We start from the raw sequence: 26,117 nt of genomic DNA, 5'->3' as shown, positions 1-26,117 counted from the left end.
GGTGCAATGGAGAGTTTAGCAAACAATCAACAATGTTTTGGAATCGTATGGTGTGGTATGGTTGGCGGGCGGGCGGCTGGTTGGTTGCTGGGCTGTTTGCTTGATTGCAAAATGTTTTTCTACCGTTTAACGCTGTGTGTTGTGTTTGCAGCCAAACAGTCGTCATCGTTTTTCTTCCCCATGCACATTGGCTCGAACATACGACCGACGGTGGCGGTAATCACAACGGTCTTTCTTCTTCGTAGTAACATTTGGTTTTTGGTGTCACAGCCTTTTTTCACTTCTTTGCAACTGGGGTTTTTGTGGAAAATTCAGAGAATTGTAAAACAGAGCTGTTGTTGCAGTAAATGTTAGAAAAAAGAGCAACAGCCCAAAAACACACATAGCAAATGCCAGACTATTGGTTAACAGTCTGTCAGCAACCCAGCCACCAGAATTTTTCCAGCAAACAAACCATAGCCCTCATCATCACATCCATCCATCCAGCCAGCCATCTATCCATCCATCCATCTAAGCTAACAATCAGCAACAAACAAGTAAGCAGTCTGTCAAGCAGCCAGCCAGCCAGTCATCCAGTCAGTGAGCCAGCCACTCAATTATGGGACTGCTCCAACAGCTGTAGCAGCAGCAGCAGCGCCCAACCAGTAACAGTACCAGCAACATCAGCAGCAGCAACAACAACTATGGCAGCGCATGCTTATATGTGTACACAACGAAGACGACGACGATGACAACAACGAATAACAACATCAGTAGCAGCGGCAGCAGCCACCAGCAACGACGAAAACTGAAATGAAATAAAAAAAACAACAAAAAATTATATCGAGTCGCAGCCACTTCAGCCGTAATCAACTTATTTCAGAAACTACAAATTTCAGTTTCGCTGATACCGTAAGAGATAAACGACGTTTGTGTTCGAAACGTTCGAAAGCGAAAACCAACCAACCAGCCAGCCAGCCAGCTAGCCAGGCAAACAAACAAACATTTCAAAACAATTTCAAACACAAATATTCTCATTCAAAACTGTGAACTAATAAGACCAATAAAAAATACAAATTGAAAATTTGTTAAAGAAAGAAAAATTAATTTTCAAATAGAAATTTTGAATGCAATTTACTGTGCGGATACGGCGGATACAAAACCATGTTCGGAATTACTGCAAATCGTGTAATTTGCGAGATTTTGTTGTGAGAATTTGTGATGTGTAGCAAATTTATGGTGATGCTGTGTTTGTCAGCGCGTTCTCGTCGTCGTCAGTCAGTGTTCTTTAGTCAGTCACGGTCGTTTTTGTTCTGGTTCTGAATTAAAATAAAAAATATGCAACAACACATAACTCAAAATTAAGCAATGCAAAAAAACATGGACTGGACATAAATTGGGACAGCAGGAAACCAACAAAAGCAACAGCAAAAATTAAGTGTTTTGAATTTTGAAAAAAAAAAATAAATTTTGGAAAAAAGGTGAAACAGAAATATTTTGTGTCATTCCATAAAAATATTAAAAAAAAACTTGGAAATTATCGTCCGCTAAATTCAACAAATGTACAAAAAATTACCTCAGCAAAAAATCCATTAATTCTAAACAAAATTAACAAAAAAAAAAAGAAATATTTAATTAAAAAAATATTTAAAAATTAAATCTGGTCTCAGGTACAAAGAAAAAGTTATACAAAACATTGCCTAAAATTTAACAACAAAAAAAAAAAACAAATATTGGTGTTAAAAATGCTTTCTTCAAAGTTAAATAATTAACCACATTTGAGACAAGCTTCGGACGCGGATTTTCAATTAAATTAACCCAGTACTGTACAAACAAATAGCAACATGATTATGGTGCAACATTTGGTGGCAGCAAATGCCCATACATTTGCCAATGCAGCCAGTGCCGCCCCAGCCTCGCCTTCACCCTCGCCGCCACCTGCCACAAATGGCCATTTACACAGTCCTCTGGCATCGCCCACAGCCTCAACAGCCTCCACATCACAGCAGACAATAGCCTCCTCGCCGCTCTCATCACCGGCTGGCGGTGATATGGTGGCGGCTGTCTCAAAACTAAGCTGTAGCCTGGATTCGAATCATAGTCACAGCAATTCATCCGCCAGCTGCCTGATGTCGTCATCATCATCGCCACAACACAGGAATACAAATGAGGTCAAAGAAAATTGGTGCCAAGTCGCCACAACAGCAGCAGCAGCAGCAGCTCATACATCGCGTACAACGCCTTTAGATGCAAACAACATAAATCCCAAAACGCCAAGTGCCATATGTGCAGTGGAGCAGCAGCAGCAGCAGCGCGGGGATGAGCACAGGGAGCCCGAGGAACACATGACCTATAACAAAGATCTATCGCAGAGTCCCCAGCACAGTCCCTCAACTTCGCCGGCCTTGTCGCATCACTCCTCCACCAGCTCATCATCACAAGTTCAAAAGCGCGTGGTGGACACAAAGTCCGCCACAACGACGGAGGAGGATAATCACGATTCGAATCCCATATCCACCTGTCAGAAATTTGCTGTCCTCTACAATCATCTGAGACAACAGCAACAACACACACGTCCCGATTCCATGGACACTGAATCCATTTCACAGCCCATAAGGCGTTCGGTTATCACCAGTCGCGAGGAGGAAGATTCTTTGTCCGAAGAGCGTTCAGCATCGACAGGCTCGGAGGAGCACATTGCCAAGGATCCAGAGGAGGATCAGCGGCATTATGAGCCCCGTCATCCACATTCACATCATCATCACTACCCTAATCTCCCGCCAAATCATCACGGTCACCACATGACCCCCCAACATCCTCCCTCGGATCATTATCACACCGATGAAGAGGACGAGGAGGAGGACTTCGACGATGAAGCGCCCCTGGATTTATCTTTACCCACAAAACTTGCCAGAAATCGTGCTCGCACTTATTCCGGTTCGGATTCCGATGATTCCGGCTCGGGTTTGAATGATGGTGATCGCATGGGATCCGGTGGCTTGGCTCGACGCCTAAAGCCCGAGGAACGCAAAGCTGCTTACAAAAAGTCACTAATGAAGAGATATTGTAAGTAGGCCATGAACAAATTTGAGCTTTTGAGAACAAAAATTATTAAAAAAAATTAAATGAAGGAATTTTTAAATATTGGTTTTTAATTTTGGCTTTTAGTGCATTAGCAACCATTTTTGTTGAAAAATTTTTAAATTTCGGTTATTGAAGGAAATCAGTTCTAAAATGTTTCTCCTGAATAAGAGCATGGATTTAGAAGCGTTTTATGAATTTAGGGACGGACTTCCTATTTTTTTTATTTTGCAGTATTTTTAATTTATAATTTTAACAAAATCATAAAATATTATTTTTCCAATCCAATAAGGAGGAGTGTGAAACCAAACAATATTAATTAATATTAATCCTTCTTATTTTTTTTCAAATAATTATTGTTTTATTTTTAATTGTTTCTATGCTCTTAGCATTTTTTTCACAAAGCTTATTTGTTTATAATTCGTTTTGTAAATTAATAATTTATCTCGGTTTCTTAAAAATTATTATGGGCCTGTTTCTCCTGACGATTTAAAAGGTTTTTTTTTTGTTTTGAAAAACCGACAAGAAATGGGTGCTTTTCCCTCATGTTCATTTCCGAATCGTCATAGAGAAAAAGGCCATAATGCAGTTACTATTGGTTGTAGAACTCAAGAGCAATTTTTAATAAAAAAAATAGAAAGCAAGCCCTCTGAGCCTTTCAAGAAATATCTTCGCAAATATCTTTATATATTAAAGAGTATTGAAATAACTAACTGACTGAGAATCAAAGCCCAAACAAAGCCGTTTAAGCTAGAATCTTGAATTTTTTTTACACGAAGTATAGTCTTGGTACTAAAATGGTACGAAAAACACTCAAATGTACTACAAATTTAATCATTTTTATTGCATAAACAGAATGAGCTAGAATTTTAAAATTTGGAACGAGAGTCACTGATGGAGTATCCGAACTTTAAGGTTACGAAAAGTTTTAAAATGGTACTAAACTTCTAAATTGCTAACATTTGGTATTAAAAGAACGAATAGAGCTAAAAACTTAAAATTCGGCATGAGAATCAAAATTGAAAAGTAAGTTTGATATATGAAAGTGGTTTTGAGACTAAGTGTGCGAAATGGTACTAGAATTGGAACAGTTTGAATTAAGGTGAACAGATGGAGCTGGAATTTAGAAGTTTTAGTATTAGGATCCCTGTTGGTGATTAGTTTGTGATAAAAAGGTGGTTTTGGAACTGGTTACTACAAGTGTTCAAAAAGTACTAAATGGTACCATATTTGGTACCTTTTTGATATTGGGTGAAGAGATGGTACTTGAAAACTGGTTTTTTTAGAATGCTAGTTCATGTGTAGTCTGGACATATGTAGGTGGTTTCGGAAATATGTACTATAATTGTACAAAAAGTACTAAACGGCACTACATTTGGTATTGAGTAAAGGGATGGAAATAAAATTCTCGAATTTGATATTTAGATTACAGATGGTATCCGTGTTTGAGATTTGGCATTGGTTTGGAAATGCGCCCTATATTTGTACAAAAAGTACTAAATTGTACTAAATTTTGTATTGGGTGAGGCGATAGATATTGATATTTGATATTGAGGTCTCTTTTGGTATCTGAAATTGAGATATGAAGGTTGTTTTGGAAATATGTACTATAATAGTACGAAAAGTACTAAATTTGGTTTTAGGTAAAGGAATAGAGCTGAAATCCTGAAATTTAATATAGATGTCATATTTAATAATGGGGGGAAATATAAGAGCTGAAATCCTGAAATTTGATTTTAAGGTAACTTTCGAGAATTGGAGATTTCTTTGAAAATGTGTACTTTAATTGTACAAAAAGAACTAAATGATATTAAATTTGGTGTTGGGCGAAGAAATAGAGCTGAAATCCCGAAATTTGATATGAATCCCTCTTGGTGTCTTTATTTAAATGAAATAGGTGGTTTTGGAAATTCGAGGAGGTAGAAACAGAAGGAGGTGGCGTTGGACATGCGTAGTATCACTGTACGAAAAGTATGGTAATACATTTGAAAGTGGGTCTTAGGATAGATATGGAATTCTGAAATTTGGTATGAAGGCAACTGTTGGTAAATGGTTTTGAGAGAAGGAGGTGGACTGGGAATGCATACTATGATTGTTCAAAAATAATACTAAATGGTACTAAATTTGCCGTTGATTGAATGAATAGAGCTTGACTCCGTTGGTTTCTAGGTGGTCAATTTTTATTATGAAAATAATTTGAAAGAGTTATGGCCAGAAAAAGCCATGTTTCAAAACGAACGATTTTGAAGACTTTTGTACTAAATGCTTGCACCTAAAATGTGAGGATTTCAAGGAAACTTTGTCCAAAAATTAAAAAAAAATGTAGAAGAGGGTGAGATTTCCCTTTCTGTTTAGGGTGTCTTGTACTTTTAGCTCTACTTTGATAATTTGCTGGATTTTTCTTGTAATTATTGAAACAATTTAATTTTGAGAAAAAAAATATTAGCTGAACAAGGCGTATGAATTATCATTTAGTATCAATCATACGCATTATAGTCGAAGTTTTGAAACGTCAAGAACTAAGAGTGTTTATCACCATTTTAGTCAAATCCGCATAACTATTGAGCATTTTTATTTCATATATATAAGATTCTAGGTCAACAAGGTTTTGTATTCTACGGCCTATATTCTTTCCTCTTTCAAAACATTCTTAATATGGAAAAGAGTTCTTATTAATAACCTGTCGTTCCTTAAGTTCTCAATAACACATTAAGATATTTTCTATTTTTTTTTTATAACAATTTTTTAACTAAAAAATCTATATGGGAAATATCCAATAAAAAATAGTATTATTTTACAAATTTAAATAAAAAAAAAAACCAAAAAAATTATGTTAGCCATTGCCTAAAATATATTTCATTATTCTAATAAAGGAAATAACGAAAACAAGACGTATTTCATAAACCACCATATTTCTGGTTTTGATCTAAATGTCATTGTTGTGTGAAAGACAACAAAATTCTTGTCATCTCAAAGAAACGGGGTTTTTGTGTATACACCGTAACCAGTAGCAAGCAGATATACAAACATACGTGTGTATGTACATATGCATACGTCATAATATCACGTTTTCTCCCACAAACATTTAACACATCATCATCATCATCATCATTTTATACTTGTTATTGTTTTTATATGTCAATTCTTAACACAGAAAAAAATAGAATAATAAAAAATGGGCTTCTGTTTAGAATGAGAATGGACAAAACATTATTGAAATTCGAAATTTTGAAATGAATTTTGAAATGAATATTGGCTAGTAGAGTTTCCGATGGTATATATAAAGAAATAAATATAGACGTAAGAGGTAATAAAATTTATTTTAACTACGTCTTAGCAAAATTAAGAATGAAACTGCACAGAATAATACAAATATTGGGAATAGCATGACGTATGATTAATATTTATTATTTATTATGAATATATATTCAATTATATTCGATTATAAATAATCAATGTTAATCATACGCCATATTTTGTGTATATTTGTATGATTTTGTGTAGCTTAATTTTTTTTTTTTTTTTGTTAAGACGTAGATAAATGACTTATATAAAAAGGATATACGATTACCATTAGTTTACGCAATCAAAACAATGATATGAGTTGATATTTAATATATCTTAAGGTCATTAAAAATACATGAAAAATATCTCGTATGATTATAATGAGAATTGAAAATAATTCCATAGTGCGTATGATTGATACAAATGGTATTTCTGAAGACGGGAGCCATAGAGAATAATGAAGTTACAGAATATTTAAAAGAAAAACACAGAAAATAAATAAAAATCGTACATATGTATGTTTGATTTGTGATTTGTTTGACAATTAACTAAAACATTCCTTTTGTCGAAAAGAAGGGTTATAATTGAAGTTGTGCCAATCTAGCCCAATCGGAAGAACTACACCTTTTTCTGATGTAATTCGATACATTTCAATCCGTAAAAATTAATTTGTAATTTGGGATTTTTTTCTAGTTCGTAATATGCCATTTGAAATTCGAAGTATTTCATTTTTCTATTTTTTATTCGAATTATTCCATTTTAAATTCGAATTATTTTACTTGTAGTTCGAATCCTTTTATTTGTGATTCGAAAATGCAAATATGAAACCAATGCAAAAAATGTTTGCGATTTTTTTATTTCAAATGGAATAATTCGAATTACAAACGGAATAATTCGAATTACAAAACAATTTGAAATTCGAAAAAGGTGTAGTCCCTTATTCCGTGGACTCCCGGTAGTTTGTAAGAAAACTATGCGTATGAGTGATATTAAATATATAAACACTCATACGTTTAGGAACTGGTGTACCGGACTATGAACACAACTACAAATGAGAACCAGTAAAGAAAGGCCAAAAATCAAAAGGGGCCAATTTTATGATTCCCTACACTAATATATAGACTTAGTAGAGCTACACATAACAAAAACGATACAATGGGGAGTTTTTGATCGTTTTTCAGGTATTTCTTTGCTGTATCTGATAGTTGGCACCAAATATCGTTATTAAGGAGTGTATTTTATGGGTGTAAGGGAGTAAAATACAAAATCGGATGAAACATATATATGAGACCTAGAGCTATATCTTAACCGATGACCAATAAACTTGAAATCGAGTTAAGATGGTAGCTATATCCAAATCTGAACAGATCTCTATAAAAATTAGCAGAGATATTTGTATGCTGTATCTGATAGATGGGACCAAATATCGTTGTTGTGGAGAGCATTTTACAGGTGTGAGGTACTTAAGTACAAAATCAGATGAAATATATATATATGGGACCAACAGCTATATCTTAGCCGATTTTCAGCAAATTTGATAAACTTGCGGCCAGGCTGAATTAGTTCGTCCATGCCAAAATTCTTTTAATTCGGGGGCTATATCCAAATCTGACCCGATCTCGATTAAATTTGGCAAAGGCATACCGAATATCGTTGTTACGGAGTGCATGTTACGGCTGTGGAGGACAAAAATTACAAATCGGATGAGCAATATAGCTATAGCTAAACCTAAACCAATTTCCACAAAATTTGACATACATGCGACTCAATTTGGTCGTATGTGCCAAATTCCATCCGATTTGGACTGATATTACACATTGGTTGCACAACAAAAGGCAAATCGGAAGTAGATATATATGGGAGCTATCTAAATTTAGGCCTATTACCTCCAATTTCAATAGGGTTCGTTCTTGGGCCAAACAAATAATTTGTGCAAATTTTCATCTCGATCGGACAATAAATCCGATCTATACTTTGTATGCATTAATACATGAACATTCGGACGAACTTGCATAAATCGGCTCAGAATGTAATTTTATGCAGATTATTAAAAGTTACACACAAATGCACAAAGATATAATACCCTGACCACCGTGTGGTGTAGAGTGTATTAATACGCACTATCTCCTGTGACCTTTCAGAACAATTTTAAAATTTCCGAATTCGTAATAAATGCAATTTCTACAAAAAAATGGAAGTAAAATTTTTATGTGAAATATATATATTATTATTATTCATACGACCCATTTTCACAAAGGACTTCAAAAATATGATTTTCATTTACTTCTTGCATTCCATTAAAATGCATTTATTATTCATTGAAATCATTTATAGACATGAAATCCAAAACTATTTTTATTTCGTATGCCTATCCATTACTCCCCCCCTTTTGTATCCATTGAAACCCCAAGAAAATCCTTTTTCTTAACAGAGGCAAATCTTCAAAAGCCATAACATTTTATTGATGATTTCAAATCAAAACCCCCCTCCTCAATCATGTAAAACCAAAGAAAAAAACATCCCTTGCGATATTCAATAATAATCTTTGGCCTTATGGCCTATAAAATCATTAGCATTAGCGGCGATTCTTCTGAAAGTTTTGTTTTTGATGTTGATGATGATGTGAGCGATGGCGATGGCGATGCTGATGTTGATGATGATTGAGTAAAAGTTCACCTACAAACTAACCCTCTCCCCATGTATCCTATAAAATAATAGCGAGCAATAACAACTCAAAACTAAAACCTCCAACATGCACTTACAATGACCGACCTGAACTATAAACCAACATGCATAAAGTGCAAAAATGTTTTTTTTTGTTGTTTTTGTATTTTGTTCTTGTTTTTGTTGTTGTTGCTGTTGTTTTTTTATAAAACAAAATCTGGGTCAATGCGGAAGGAAGGCATTGCATGACATGTGCCATGTTATATGGCAAATGTGTGTGTGCAGGCGGGGGTTATAATGCACACGAGTCTATGCATGTGTTTTTTTGTTTGTGTCTCTGTGTGTGTGAACAGTAGTTGTAGTTACTCTACGGTATGTTGTGAGAGTGGGGAGAGGGACTTGGTTATGAGTATGTATGCCTGCATTTAACACGGCATGGCAAATGCAAGGCAAAGTTATATGTCATGTGATGCCATAATTTAGGCCATCAGCAGCCAACAACATCAGCAACAACCCAACCCCAACGACCCAACCAAAAACCAGCAACAGCAACAACATTCTCATCCACAGCCCGGGGGGAGTAATGGGCGGGCTGGCAGCAGTAGCAACAACTACTGCCTGTTATTAAACATGCACTTTTAATCAACTTTAGCTTTTTGCAATTTCCGGTTTTTCATATGAATGGGTATTTTTGCAAAATCTAGTTGCACACACACACAAACACACACAGAGAGGTTTAAAACTAACTACCTCAACATACAACAACGACAACAACAGGCAACAGCCAACAACTTACGGCAAACATTAAAATAAACAATTTCCTTTGAAAGGAAATTCTTAGGAAACCCAACAACTACAACAAATTACCATAATTTGAAACATGTGTTGGTGTAGTGCAGAATTTGTGGTGACACATGCAATGCAACGCCCACTCACACACACACACCCATAGAGAGAGATTCACATTCACTTCGCTGGGTAGTTTGAAAAGCGAATATTGGTAAGGAAAGTTGTTGTTAAGTTGTAAACGGCAGAAAGTGTTGTTGGCAGTGATAATCTCTATGTGGAGATTGAAAGTGAAATTATACACTCGAAGAAAAAACAAATAAATCGAAGTTGTGGCAACATCGAATCGAGGGGGTTGTAGTAAACTATGAGGATGTAAATTGCTAAAATTGTGGGACAATTGAACTCTAAATCGGAAAAAGTTTTCGGGAAATGACTTTAACTTTTTTTAGAAATTTAATTTTTTCTGAAATTAACAAAAATAGTCTTCTTTTGGAGCATACCACCCCACACCTTTATATATTTTAAACTAAATTTTCATTATTTTTAATATATTTGGATTTTTTGATGACGAAAAAAATTTTGGGTTTTGACGCCACAAATTGGGATTTACTAACTAAATTTTCATTATTTTTAATATATTTGGATATTTTAGATTTCTTGATTTTTTGAATTTTGACATTTAAAAATACCATAAAAAATTATTTAAGCAACTAATTACTAAATTATAATTTTACATTACTTGATATTGGGCGCCACTATTATACGAAAGGGAACAAACAAATGCCGATTTTTTTACATGATTCCTAAAGCATGCTTTGATAGTGAATGAAATTGGGCGCCACTACCATATGGGATCAAAATTTCTTATTCCATATTCTACTTATGACTACTCCTGACAAGAAAAATGAGACTCAAATATTTATCATTAAAAATTTTATTCAATATATTTTGCACCTATTGAGGTAACTAATCGCAAATTGCAGCTTAATTTCAAAGTAAAAATTATCGGTATTTGATATTGGGCGCCACTTTTATATGTGAAGTGAGCCAAAACTTCGAATTGAACTTATTTAAATATGATATTTTCTATGGTGATTCCGTACTAAGGTATATTGAACCTTTGAGGTATATAATATCAATTTACAGCCCATTTCTAAAGAAAAATTTCAAACTATTTGATATTGGGCGCCACTTTATTTTTTTTTTAATAATTTTCCCTGGATTTATTTTTTTTATAAAGAGAAGCAAAAGTGATTAGCATTTAAAATTTTAAAAAAGGATATCGAGGATATTTTCCTCCCATATTCTTGCAGCTAAGTACTGAAGTATACACCACTTGGGTTTATATTGGGCGCCATTTTTATGTGGGAAACTTTTTTTAATCTTTTCTCTAGATGTTCTTTGTTGATGACATACATTGGGCGCCACTTTATACGGAATTTGAACAAACAACCTCGAACTTTTTTAATCTTCTTCGTACAATTTCTTTGTAGAAGAAAACAGAAAATTATTTTACATTTCGAAAATCCTAACTAAACACCTAAATACATCAGATATTACAGTCGAACTAATCTGCCATGGTACCTCCTATAAGTTGTTTCTCTTAAAATAAAAAAAATCGGGATCTCTGTCGTTTTTCAATGACGTACTAATTTATAGTACCAACTAATACTTCATAGAGAGATTGATCTGCAATTAATCGGCAAAAACTCCTATTAGAAAATAATAAATATTTTCAGTTGTAGCAACCTGCTTACAAGGACATACCAACCGAAATTAATTATTATTATTATTATTTTATTTATTTATTTTTTTTTTTGCCTCTAAAAGTCTAAAAATAAGTCGTTAAAAATTTTTTGTTAACTTGTGAACTCAATTTTTTTACATTTGTGATCACTGCAGATATTGAACTCGCCATCTTCTGTAGTGAGATTCTCTAACTCATTTTTGAGTTACCGAAACCCAAAATTTTGAAATAAAAAAGAAGTTAACATTAACAACCTTGGTATCTACCGGTAGGTCTAAGCGACTACTTTGCCAAATTTCGTAAATTACGGGAATTATAAGCATTATTATTTTACCGACTTTTGTCGGTTGCACAAAAAATTTAGTCAGAGGATTCCGCTGCAGATTTGTACAAGATGGTTCAAAAGTTATCTTCCTATCAGAAAATGCTATAAATTTTTCGATTGGTCCCTAATGTCTTAATTACAGCCAAAAACATCGGAATATCTGCCAAGTACATATGCATGTACAAGGTGGTGCAAAAGTAAACTTCCGATGTTTTTTGGCTGTAAGTATGAAATTAGGGGAAAAACTTTTGCGCCACCTGTTAGTTAAACAAACTTGACACAGAGTATAATTTATTACTTATTTTATTTTATTAATTTTTGGTTTTGTAGACGGCCGCGCACTCTCTGTGTCGCCGATACTGATTACTTGGTAATGAGAAAAATAAGTTATTTTAAATAAAAACCCATTATTTTCAAACTACCGGCAATGCAGAAGTTATATTGTTTAAATTACCTTGTAATGGCTCTTTCGGCTCACGCAGCTGCCAAGTTTGTTCTAGGTAACTAGGGCATGCATTTCAAATTATCTATTTTTATTTCCAATCAATTTCCTTTTCCCTAAGACCGTAATTCACTTCCGTTCGGTACACAAAAAATGTCATAGAACCCCCTACATCACTTTGTATCAGAACTCATTGTTATTTATATAAAATAGCGATGATATTTTTTTACATAAAAATAACTAGCCAATGACAAATTACGAATTTGTTTACATTCACTCGGCTGATAGGCTGCATGCCTGCCTGCCTAGCTGGCTGGCTGACTGCCTATCCAGTCGGTTTATCTTACAACATAACTTCCAATCTACCTATCTCTGGTTGATTTAAAGCTCTCATTAATTTAATTTATTTATCTTGGCGTATAATGCGTCTCAGCGTAAAATGCGTGACTTCTATGCCGAAACACACACTCTTTTTTTCCTCTACTCAGTGTGTGCATGCAAACATGTGTGTGTGTGTGTTTCATTTTGTAGTGAAATGTTCACTTTTTGGCTGCGTAACAGTTTCCTAACCCACCTCAACAATTTTATTGATTTTGGTTAAGGCAATGTTGTGGTAGCCCCGGTATTTGCCATAAAAATGAAAATAACACAACGACGTTGGCGTCGCCAACATCACCACCATCATCATCGACGGCGTCGTAGCCTCTGTCAAACAGAGCAGAACAGCGCTGTTGTTTGTCCACAACACTTCCCTTGGCTGGGCAAGTGAATATTTCTGTTTTTTTTTCTTCTTCTTCATCGTTTTTGGTACATTCGAATGGCAGGCAGACAAATTTGGCCAAAAGTACTCACGGCATATTTTCCCCCGCCGCAAAAAAGACAACATTTTCTTTGGTATGAGCCCAAAAGTACTACGACGTTGCCTAAATTCTGCAACTTCTCTCCCACGGTAAATTCGTTGCTCTGCCGGCAACAATTCCATGCCATAGGTTTTGGAGTAAAAAGGAGTTAGGGGAAGGGGGAGAAACGTTGTAACAACGACAAAATTTCTTAACCAAAACAAAAAGCCCAAAACTAAGCAAAACCAGGCTGTTGATATTTTCGATGTTTGTTATTGTCGTGCTTGTCTGGGCGCGTAAAAACAGGTCTTAGTTTTTGTTTTTGGCAATACCAAGCAAACTAAACTGAAAAAGAAGTTGTCTCTTTTTTTGGAGGGGGATTTTTGTTTTGTATTTCGTTTTGCCATTAAAATTTGATTTATTTACTCTTTGCAAAGCTCATTTCCGTTTATTTCGCATTGGTGTTGGTGTGTGTGTGTGTGAGAGCAATGGCTTGAATAGTTTATTAATAGCAAATTGGTTTTTAGTTATTCCCTGTTTTATTTGACTCCGATAAAATAATGCACTCTTTGGTTTATGAGGCCACAAGCATTTACTTTAACGAGTCGAGTGGCCATAACTTTTACTGTTCAAATGTGGATTTTGCAAAACTACTACTCTCTGAGTATCTAAATCTCTCTCAAATGTAAAGAGTACCTATGAGTTTAAGGGAAAGAGCAAAGGTTTGTTTTATTTTGATTCCTGTAGCACTTGTTGGGTTTTGTCTAAATGCCAATCTTTAAAAGCCATCTTTAAAGTCAATGTTTATATTTTTCTGGGATATTTACACATTTTCTGTTTTTTTTTTTATTAAAGAGAGGATATTATTTTTTTTTTTCGAATAAATACTAAACCCCCCAGGAAGAAGGAGTATTGCGTCTTATTTTATAAATATCATATAAATCTAACATGTTGTAATGTAACATGTATGACTCATCTTAAGAATGAAACCTCTGCCCAGGGCATTCCAAGCTTATGCGACATTCATCCATCCCAGAAAGCAAAGACAAAAGCCAGAGTCAGGTGACTCATTTGCCAACGTCATTTAAAGTCGCCGGGCATTACAATATCCACGTCATATCCCACCAGTATGGCATTGAAAGATATGAATTTTAATAACAATACTCTATGATTAATAATTGTTAGTTGGGCTTCAAACTCGGTGACAAATGTGAAGGGTTATACGTTGTGCAAGAATATTTTCTGCAAATATTTATTGGGAAATTTGAACAAACAAAAAAAATAAATTTTAAAATAAAAAACCAAAAAATAATTATTTGTTGAAAAAAAAACGTTGTTATTTTTGAAGAAAAAAGACGAGGCCGACTTTTCAGGGTGAGATGAAAAAACTGCAACCAATTTCAGACTGCTGTCATTTCTAACCACTGGTCCGACAGTTGGTAAAATTATTCCAGTGGCAGCTCATTATATTGTTTACAAGCCTTCAAAACCATTCTGGTGAGAATTTCCCAGAAAGAAAGTTATTCGTGATGGAATTCAGGCGTGGTGGTGTGATTTCTTTATATTTGGATGGAAAACCACCACGTTAGAGCACTTCAGCATTTAAATGTGAATAAATCTTTGGTGTCTCGTATCATCGCTCGTTACCGGGATACTGGTAGCGTAGCCCGACTTCAAGGAAGTAGACGTAAGAAAACAGCAACATCAGCAGAAATAATTCGAAAAGTAAAGAAGCGACTTGATCGAAACCCGCGTCGCAGTGATAAAAAATGGCCCGTGAGCTGAACATATCGCAATATTACATTAGGCAAATATTGAAAAATGAGGGTAAAGCCATTGAAATTCCAAAAAGCACATTAACTTACACCGCAACAGAAAGAAAACTCAAAAGAGTTAAAGGGTTGCTTCGCTTGGCCGAAAGTGGTGAACTGCCGAATTTCGTTTTCTCCGTCTCCGATGAGAAACATTCGTTGTCCAGCAGTTTGTAAACAAACAAAATGATCGTGTTTACTTGCCAAAGAGCCTTCGGTTGGCCACCAGAACTCAAGGGCCGATGGTCGCTCTCCACTCGTATTGATCGACCGTGGCATCATCATCATCATCATGACGTCCCTCGCTCCATTTCATTCCTCCAGCGCCCAGTGGCCACCAAAATCTCCGGATACCAACCTGTTGCACTATTGTTTTTGGAGTATTTTGGAAAGAGCAAGGTTGGCACTAAAAAATACCAAAGTTTTCGATCACCTCAAGCAAGCGCTTCGCCGGAGAATGGGACAAAATACCGCAGAGCTACATTCGAACAGCGTGTGACGGTTTCATTGGACGGTTGAAGGCCATAATTGCCGTGGCAAAGGCGACCAATTCGAACAAATCTAAACTTATTCTAAAATTGTATGCTTTGTCCGACATTTGTTGCTTTCATTCGATATTTTTTAGATATAAAAATATGTAAAAAACTATGACGTTTGACTTTTTTGCATTTTTTTATCTCACCCTGTATACCAATTATAGATTAAAATCTAACTTGTCCAATATTTGCCATTATCTTTCCTGTATCCAGTGATATGGGTCTATGAACTCGGACAGCCCGGTTCTGTTTAGTACCTCAAATCAACGGTTTTCTAAATTTCATACCCGGGACTTGGCATTTTTTCCTCTGGATATGTACGCTACGGGAGTCCATAAAATATATACCCAATTATAGCTTAAATTTAATCTTTTCAAAATGCTACTAGCATATAGTTAGTCTAGTAGTATGGATCTTTGAACGGTTAACCCGATATTGTTCAAAACATCGAACCAAAGTTGTATTTTCTAATTTTGATACTTTTTTAGGTTGCCGGTCTTCAGCTGAATCTTGAGAATATGTCTCCTCTGGATATGCCCAACAACGGCTACTCGAAGCATTTTTTTTTAATTCGATACCTTTTTTATTTTAGCCCACCCTCAGCCGGAACCTAATCCATCTTTAGGGGTTATACCGAAAGCAAAATCAGTTCGAGAGTGAGGCACATGCAGAAACGTCATACTTACCATTTTCCAATTCAAGTAATATTCATTTTAAATTTATGAGTGACTTTCTCTCTCTCCATCTCTCTTCTCTGATTCATGCCATGAAATATGATTAAATCCGCATTTATTTTTCAATATTCATAGCCTTTTAATGAAATCCCTCAGCATTTGCAATACTTACTCTACAAATCTTGCAACTATTTCGAGAGATAACTGGCAACAATGTTGTCATAGACCCAAAGGGAATAATGTCAAAGCGATAACCACAGAGCGCGGTGGGCAGGCATACAAAAAAAAACTCACACACACACATACACTCACGCTTGAGACGACTACAATGTGCAAAAAATAATTTGCAAAAATAAATTTCAACAAAAACAACAAACTATCATAGAACACACATAGACGCACGACTAGTCATATAGAGATTACGGAAATCACCCAAATAGAAAAAAAAAACTACACCACAATCTCTAACTCTCAGCTGGTGAATGGCTGAGTGAGCCATGAGTCCGTGTGTGACACCAGACACATAACATTTCAAAGCTAGCTATAGCTAGCTAGTCATAGGCACACATCTCTCAGTAAGCGAAAAACCAAAACAAAAACAACATGGCAAAAGAAGCAGAAGAAACAAAAAAAAAAAACTAAAATTATACGCTTAACATAATGTAGAATAAGTTGAGGTAGGTTGGGAATATTTCTGTTGCCATATTTACGGCGGTGTTGTTGTTATTTGGCCCATAGAATGAGTACTCACACACACACTCTCATACATTTCGTTTTTTTTTTGTTTTGTAAATTACATACACACATCCGCCACATCCAAAGAGAGGAGGCATGTAAATTTTACAGCATTGAGAAACTTTGTGAATTCACACCAACACCAATGCAAAATAGTAAAAGGCCTTCTTTACAGAGCAGAAGAGCACACCATACAAAGGGAGGGAAATGAATGTAAAGAAAGAGTAACCACAAAAAAATTTTCACTTTCACTATTGAATATCAGAGGGATTCTATTTCGTTTCACTCTCTCTCTCTCTCTCTTATCTTCTTCTGCTCGGCTATTTATTTGTAAATAGAATGCAGGGTTTGTTGGATCGTTGTTGCATTTTTGATTTATAGTTTTTTTAGTTTTATTTTCTTTGATCTGTGTTAGTGTTCTCAAAACACTTTCCCTTTCATTGCCGCCCTGTATTAGATAATTAATTTAAAATTTATTAGCTATTTACTTGGCGGTTATTCATTAACATTTAATTGTATCACCGCTGCATTGTGTTCGCATTACAATTATTAGAGCTATCATCAAGGTAATTATAATAAATAATGATTTGCTAGTTTAAATTGTTAATTAGCTGTGGCAAACTATTTGTGGGACATTGTTAAGTTGTTGTTTAACTATTTATGATTTAAGAATTCGGCAGAGAAGACGATTAAATTAATAATTTTGAAATTTATTGCCAACAATTTTACAAAAGTCTGGTGATCAGGTAAACCTATTTTTACCTACTTTGAGGTACTTTCTATAGGCTGTTGAAAATATTAGATTAATATTAGACAATGATTGGAATTTTTTTTTTTTTTTTTGAAAACACGCACTGCAAAAAAATATCAATAGCAAATAATGGGGTTATTAGGGACAGACGCAGTGATATGACCCATTTACCTTAGGTTTTGTAGTCCACATTGTGTTGCGGCTACTTATTACTCAGTAAGGTCAATAAATGTATTTTATTTAACAATTCTTAATAACATTATGTTGGCTTGAGGTCAATTGAAACATCATTATTTTAATTTTTAATTTCCAATATTTTGACTGTATTCGATAGTCACCTTCAAGGAAATATTTTTATTGAGAAAAGCAGCAGTCTCGCATCACCACCTAAACTCACAAGGAAATCTTAGAAATTTTTAGGAGTAACTATTTTTTTTATACTCTCCACCCACCACCATGGAGGGTGTATTAGCTTTGTCATTCCTCCTCGAAATATTCATGAAAGGCCCTACAAAGTATATTTATATTCTAGATCAGAGTAAAATTCTAAGACGATTCAGAGATGTATGTCGTCTATCTGTTGTCAACACGCTATACAGGGTGAGATAAAAACTGCAGCAAAGTCAAACGCCATAATTTTTATTTATTTTTTTTTTTAATTATTGAATAAAAGCAAGAAATTTCGGAATACCATCCAATTTTAGAATACGTTTAGATTTGTTCGAATTGGTCAACTTTTGGCATGAATTATGGTCTTCAAACAGCCTATGAAACCGTCACACGCTGTGCAAATGTTGCTGTGCGGTGTGGCCCATTCCCGGCGAAGCACTTGCTTGAGGTAATCGGCACTTTGGCATTTGTTAGTGTCTCTCTTGCTTTCCAAAATACTCCATAATTTTTATAATTTTTTTAATTTTATTGAATGAAAAATATCCGAAATAGCATCAAATTTTAGAATAAGTTTAGTTTTGTTCGAATTCGTTACCTTTGGCACGAATTATGGCCTTCAAATGGCCAATGAAACCGTAACACGCTGTCCGAATGTTGTTCTGCTGTATTTTGGCACATTCCCGGGGAGGTGCTTGCTTCAGGTGATCGACACTTTGGTATTTTTTAGTGCCAACCTTGATTTCCAAATTACTCCAAAAACAATAGTCCAACGGATTGGTAGCCGAAGATTTTGGTGGCCATTGTGCGCTGGAAATTAAGCGAGGAACCTCATTTTGTAACCATTTTTGGGGGGCGCATGCTGAGCCCTTTTGGAATGTTCAAGGTCTGCGGCCAAAATGTTTGCATGCCCAAGGCTTTAATATACCCTCCAGAATATTTTCGCAATAATATTCGGCATTTATTCTGATGCCACGGTCGATTAATACGAACGTAGAGCGACCATCCACCCACACCTTCACCATGGCCGGCATTTGAGTTCTGGTGGTCAACCGAAGGTGCACATTTTCAGCTGACCTCTTTGGCAAGCAAACACGATCATTTTGTTTGTTTACAAACTGCTGCACAACAAATGTTTCTCATCGAAGAAAACCAAATTCAGCAGTTCACCACTTTCGGCCAATCGAAGCAACTCTTTAGCTCTTTAGAGTCTATTTTCTTTCTGTTGCGGTGTAAGTTCTTGCACTTTTACACCGAGCTCATATTTCAATATTTGCCAAATTGAATATTGCGATATGTTCAGCTCACTAGCCATTTTTCGGCTACTACGATGCGGTTCAAGTTCTTTTGAATAGAACCATTTTTTCATAGAATTGTTCATTTCACAATTTTTTTTTCTTTGGTACCGTTTTTATTTGAGCCTCAGAAAACATTCCTGCACCCTGCAGCAGTCTATGACCTCTATCAGAACGTTACATTACCCAGAACATTCGGTCATTTGACAAATTCATTTTGATTACAAAATTGACAGTTACCCTTCTACCCCATTTCGGCAATGACGTCCCAAACAACAGTGAATATTTTAATTTAATGTCAATATCTACAACAAATATTTCATTTAATTTTATAATGGTCCAGTGACATCAAAAAATAAACATCAGTGAAAGTATTTCAGGCATTTAAATATATATTGTCGTTGTTGATTTTTTCATTTAATTTAATTTATATAATAAAAAAACACAACCGGTTATATATAGTATCATTTTTTAATATTTTGTTTTTTGGCCTACGTCAAAAAGTCGTTTATTTCCGCTTCATTTTTTGATTCAACAAAATACGCAGTAAAAATATTAATTCTTTGAAAATTTCTTTTCGAAACGACCAAAAAATTCTTTAGAAATTTCATAAATATTATTATTATTTATTTTTTTTTGGCATAACGCCGTAGCCTACTGACACCAAATACGGCAAACAAATTTCAGCCCCCCAAAATGTCTGGCATAATTTTTTTGAAAGACTAAATTAAAAAGTGTGTTCTTAATTAATACACACGTTTTTTTTTTTTGGTTGAGCGTGCAATCAGTAAACAAAGAAAAACTGGTTACAATTGTAAATTTTTGATTTATTTGTTTTTTTTTTATTTATTTTTATTTTTTTTTGTCATATAATGCAATATTGTATATAACACAGTATTGGCTCGCGTTTTGAGAATTGAATTTAATTCTCGTGTATTTTAAAAGTAAAAAATTCCTTGAAATTATCCTAAATGAAAATGAAATAAAAATGTCCAAAAATCCCAAATAGGTAGGAAAAGAAGAAGTGAGTGTGATTTTGATTGTCTCAGGAATACTAGAGACTTGTCAAGCTTGCTTTTCACAAAAGCCATAATATATAATAACTGGACATCCAAGTGACCATTTTCCTCGCCGAGATGAAATCATGATATTGGTTGTGATCAGCAAATATTGCAAAGATGTCCGTTTCGTTTAAAAAAACATTGCACTCTTTAATGGAGCTTAATATGATGTTAACCAAACTGTATCTTCAACAATAACAAAACCAGAAATATTACCAAATTTAGAAATTAGCATCATTTTATCATACATTTCTAAATTGCAGGTTATTTTTATATATCTCGTCCGACTATTTCACTTGACAAAGTTAGTGAAATGAAGCAAAAAATATTTTTAAAATCTACTGTATTGTATTTTTTCTTAAAATACCATCATGTATAACCAATTTAAACTTTTGACATGTAGGTGGCGCCATAAACGTTTGAAAACTAAAAAGCGCGATTTCAATTAAATGAGTCCAATATGAAGAAAAGCGGGTTACATTTATTATCCTACCATGCTCATACCATAACTTTCGAACTTTACGGTTCGTAATAAATTGTTTGTTATTTAGGCTGTCTCATCAAAAAATTAAGTCTTCCCAGTAGGGTGTTAAATGGTCTTCGTTGGCTCCATAATTGTTTCTCTCTATTTTGCCAATAGGGTCATGGTTTCCCTTCCAATTCAGGTTATTTTATCAAAATCATCCGAGTTTTTCACTTGACCAACTTAATAAAAAAAGTACTAATAATAATATTTACAGTATTTTTTCGTAAAATATCATCCCTGGCGTCAAGAACATTTGTAAACTATGTATTAAGCATTAAGAGCCCAAGAGCTATTTCAATTAAATGATTTAAGTTTTATATAATGAATGACTCTGAAATGTTGCATTCCCCCACCATACACTCTACCAAGGACGTAGATAGAAACTAATTTTAGACTATTAAGGAGGATCGGGGGAGGCAAGTAGCCAAAAAATTATTTCTCCATGAGAAATTTTCACTCCACCGTAATATGACGACCTAATACATTTAAGAGGATAAACCCAGTTCCATAGTGTAGCTCTCACATAGCTGTAACTACACGTTTCCATAGAATTTCCTAAAATTTGGCAATCTCAATCTCATTACATTTCCCCCCGATATAGGCATTTTAAAGGCCCTAGTCTTGATATTTTGAAATTTTTAAGCGTTGGTTTTTCGAATGAACTCGGTTTCCCCAAAATATTGATAATTTAATTGGTGATTTTTTTAAAAGCTATTGGAAACAATATAAAACCGCAAATTTTGAACACGACTGCGCTTCAAATCTTCCATCTGCTCAGCCCAATTTTGGCATACAATTTCCAACATATCGGCCGGTATCTCACGAATAAATGCTTTAACGTGTAGTCTGCCAATGCCTCAATTGAAGCGGATTCGTCTGCATAGAAATGCCAGTTTTAACATTTAACAAGATCATGCATAAGCTGTTTAAACCAGGGTTGCCAAAAATATAATAGTTAAAAAATCACCCTTTATTACGAATAAAAATTATTGATTTTTTTAAAATTTTTAATTATTTTATTTTTATTCATTTATTTATTTATTAATTTTTTTTATTCATTAATTTTTTAAAATTATTTATTTATTATTTTATTTATTTATTTTATTTTTTTATTTATTCATTTATTTATTCATTTATTTATTTATTTTTTATTTTTGACTAATTTAATCGTGGATCCTTTCTATAAAAGTTTTCTAACTACCGTTTCAAAATTGATTCACAAATATATAAATAAAGTTTTTCTATAACGTTAATCCATTAAAATTTTATTATAAAATCGACAGTCTACACAATTCATTTATTTTTCAAACTTAATAAAAATTACTTGCTGTTCATAAATGTATATAAAAAATTGTCCGTCCAACCTCAGCTCGTACCCTATATGAATAATGTATGTACGTACATGTGCATACTTAATATAAATGTTAATTGTTTATTACAGCATTTGTTATATTTATTATATCAAGTTCTTGTTGTTGTATTTTTTTCAATACAATACAATTTGTATTTAAACGATTAACACAAAGACCGATTAAATATTGGCAATGATAACAAGAACAACAAACAAGCAAAAAAAAAAACAACAAACCACAAAAAAATGCATATCGATATTTTGGCAAAACCAAAAAAAAATAAAAAAAAAAAACGGAAAAAAAATTACATTTCATTTAATTAAGGCAAAAAAATTTTGACGAAACAAAAAAACAATGGCAAAAACAATTCCTTTTATATTATTGTTGTTGTTCCGTTTGTATTATATACAAATGTGACATCAGCAACACGTATTCTTTGTATGGAAATAAAATTCACAAACACGTTGAAATTGCATCCCGAAAAAAATTGTACAAAAAAAGAAAACAAAAAATTAGCATTAATAATATTCAAATGTATTTTTTGTTGTATATATGCCTGTGCATCTAAATGTATCTACCCAGCTATGAAGATGTATTTAGGTATGAATTTATTTTGTATTTTATTTTTTATTTAATGTTTATTTCACTGTTTATCAGGAAGTATTATAAATTACACCCAGACCACTTGCATTCATTTGTGGATGTTAATACCCCCACAAACACACCGACACATACACGTGGAGACAGCTCACACAAATCTACGAAGCCTTAGTATGGCCAAAACAAAACAAAAAGAGTAGGGATTCTTACTTAAATATTCTAGGTTCTTGTGCTCTGAGTAGTAAACCCACACACACACACCCTACAATGCCAATGCCATTGTCAAAAAAAAGAAGAACCCAATAAAGTGGAAAGTTAAATATTCAAACTCATCTCTCTGTTTCTCATCAATATTTTACTCTCCCCTTTGGTGAAACAAAGTATTTTTGAAGAATTTCTCGGCTCTCTTCTCTGCACCACCCCCTCCCTCTCCCCTTTGGCGAAACAAAGTATTTTTGAATAATTTCTTGGCTCTCTTCTTTGCACCACTCCACCCCCCTCCCTCATTGCCTAGCCGGAAATTCTCTTTTTGTTAGTTCCTCTTTTAATGAAATTCCCTCCCAATTTATCAGAATCAAAATAAAAACAACATGCTTGCTTTCTTGCTCGGTTGGCTGGTTGGTTAACGTCGCTGTCGTCGTGGTTTGCACTCGTCGTTGCCGGTTTCCAATACTTTTGTGGATGTTGTTGTTGCTTTCTTCCCCAATGTGTTCCCCATTCTTCCCGGTTGGGCCAATAATCGGCCTTAATTCGGCCTACGTTGTCGTTGTTTTGTTCTTCGTAAGTATTGTCAACAGCAACCTCATCATCAGTGTTGTTGTCGTTCTTGTTGCTGCTGCTGCCGCTGCTGTTGATATTTTGTCGTGCTCCCCACTCACTCACTCACTCACATCAGGCTGATATTTTTGTGTCGGCTTGTTTATGTGTGTGTGTGTGTATTTGTTATCCGCAAGGCCTTGAACTTGAGACTAAATTTCCAAAATGCTTACACACATATCTGGTACAATTCGTGTGCACGTATGTATGTACATCGGTTGGCTTGTTTGTTTGTCGTATATACGGAAAAAATTCGCAATAAAAAAACTGTATTACTTGGTTGACTGGCTGGATGGCTGTGTTTTAAATGTCTGTTATATATAGAGAGAGACACAAACATACTGACACATCAACTCACCGTAAGAACCGAATAAAAACAAAACGGCTGACGGGCGGCCGGCCGGCCAGCCTGTCTGTCATGCCGATACAATTGACTAATCTGAATACAGAAGAATTTCGAGGAGGCAAATAAAAGTAAAGGAAAACAAAAACAGTCTGACAAACTGACGACCGGCCAGACTGTCTGCAGTATTTCAACAGTCAGCATTTACTGCCTGTCAGCCAGCCTGCCTCTGTATGGGTTGGCAAAAATATTCACTCGCTGCACGGAATGAGGAAAGGAATAAAATAACATGAAATCAAGCAACAACAAAATACATATTTTGTTGCCGTTGTTGTCATATCAGTACCATGTAAAAAACGCCTGCCAACGTACAAAAGGAAACTTGTAAAATTTATAATGAAAAACCAAAAAAAAAAAAAACAAATAAAGATGAACTCGCCGACATATGCACTCAAATTTATTGCAATCAACAGAAATTACATATGTACATACCTACACATGCATATGCAACCAAAGAAGCAAAAAAAGGACGACAGACGTCAATTTTTTTCGAAATACCATAAATTTTCGTATTTGAAATCCGGTTTAAGGGGCATACAATATATGCTCGCATTTTTATTGTTTTATATAATTTTTATTGGAAAATAAATAATTTAAAATTTTTCAAAATTGGGATTTGGATATAAAAATATTTTAGTTTAGTTATATAAATCGTAATTTAAAACCTTAAAATGAAAAAGGATGAGCCGATGTTAAGGTTATGTTGAAGTTTAATTTATAATATTATTTTATTATTTAAAATTTTTAGAAGGCTTTTCAGGCAAATTCTAAATATTTTCAGAATATTAATAACTCGAATACGTAGTGAATTGTTTATAAAAAAAAATTGATTTCTCTTTTAAGGAAATTTTAGTAATTTTTTCAATCCAATAAAAATACGAAATAGGCATCCGATTCTTTAAAAATTTCATACACCCCAAAAATTTCTACTAATCGAAGATCTGGTGTAAAGATTGAATATATCCGTCCACTTTTCTGAAACCTCCCCCACAATGGGTCAAAATTTTTAAATAATTATAACTCCAAAAAAATACGAAATAAGCATCCGATTCTTTTAAAATTTCATACATCCCAATATTTCTACTAACGCAAGATCTGGTGTAAAGATGGAATACATCGGGCCACTCCTTCTGGTACCTTCCACACAACGGGTCAAAAATTTGAAATAGTTATAACTCATATAAAATCCGAAATAAGTCTGCAAATTTCACTCATCCTAATATTTCTATTTGCACTGATTTTTGTGTGAAGATGGAATGTCGATCCACCCCTTCTGGTACCTCCTCCACAATGGGTCAAAAATTTGGAATATTTATAAGTCTCATAAAATGCGAAATAAGTATTCGATTCTCTTCAAATTTCTCACATACTAATATTTTTATTAACCCAAAGTCTGATGTGAAGACGGAATATGTCGACCCACCCCTTCTGCTACCTCCCCCACAACGGGCCATTGTATTTAAATATTTATAACTCTCATAAAATGCGAAATAATCATTTTATTCTCTTGGGATGTACTAACCCAACATTTCTACGAATTCTTGATCTGGTGTAAAGATGGGATTCATGGGTTCACTACTTTTGGTAACTCCCACACAACGGGTCAAAATTTCGAATAAATATAAGTCTCATTAAAAGGCGAAATAAGTATTCGATTCTCTTCAAACTTGACACATACCAATATTTCTATTAACTAATTATCTGGTGCGAAGATGGGATGTATCGGTCCACTCCTCGTGGTATCTCCCCCACAAAGGGATCAACATTTTGAATATCCATGAAGCTCATAAAACTCGAAATTAACTTCCGATTCCATTTAGACTTGGCACATCTCAATATTTCTATCAATACAAGATCTTTTATAAAGATGGTAGAGATCGGACCCCTTGCTTCTGGTACCTCCAACACAAAGGGGTCAAAATTTTGAATAACCAAATGCTCATTAAATGCAAAATAAGCATCTGGTTCTTTCTAAACCTCACACATTCCAATATTTCTACTTACACAAGATCTGGTGTG

The 26,117-nt window shown here is 34.3% G+C and overlaps 1 protein-coding gene across 1 annotated transcript in view; it reads left to right on the top strand.

Annotated features, from left to right (window-relative positions):
* Positions 1 to 1,586: 1,586 nt before the first annotated feature.
* The window catches only part of LOC131806360 (ecdysone-induced protein 74EF-like), a 48,024-nt gene continuing 23,493 nt past the window's right edge, over positions 1,587 to 26,117 (top strand). The window contains exon 1 of the mRNA XM_059130391.1: positions 1,587 to 3,045. Coding sequence (XP_058986374.1) covers positions 1,824 to 3,045 — 1,222 coding nt within the window. The 5' untranslated portion in view covers positions 1,587 to 1,823. The remainder of the gene's footprint in view (positions 3,046 to 26,117) is intronic.

This window comes from Musca domestica, unplaced genomic scaffold (genome assembly GCF_030504385.1).
Source record: "Musca domestica strain aabys unplaced genomic scaffold, Musca_domestica.polishedcontigs.V.1.1 74, whole genome shotgun sequence".
Classification (NCBI taxonomy): domain Eukaryota; kingdom Metazoa; phylum Arthropoda; class Insecta; order Diptera; family Muscidae; genus Musca; species Musca domestica.
This window is presented reverse-complemented; position numbering and strand designations above follow the sequence as displayed.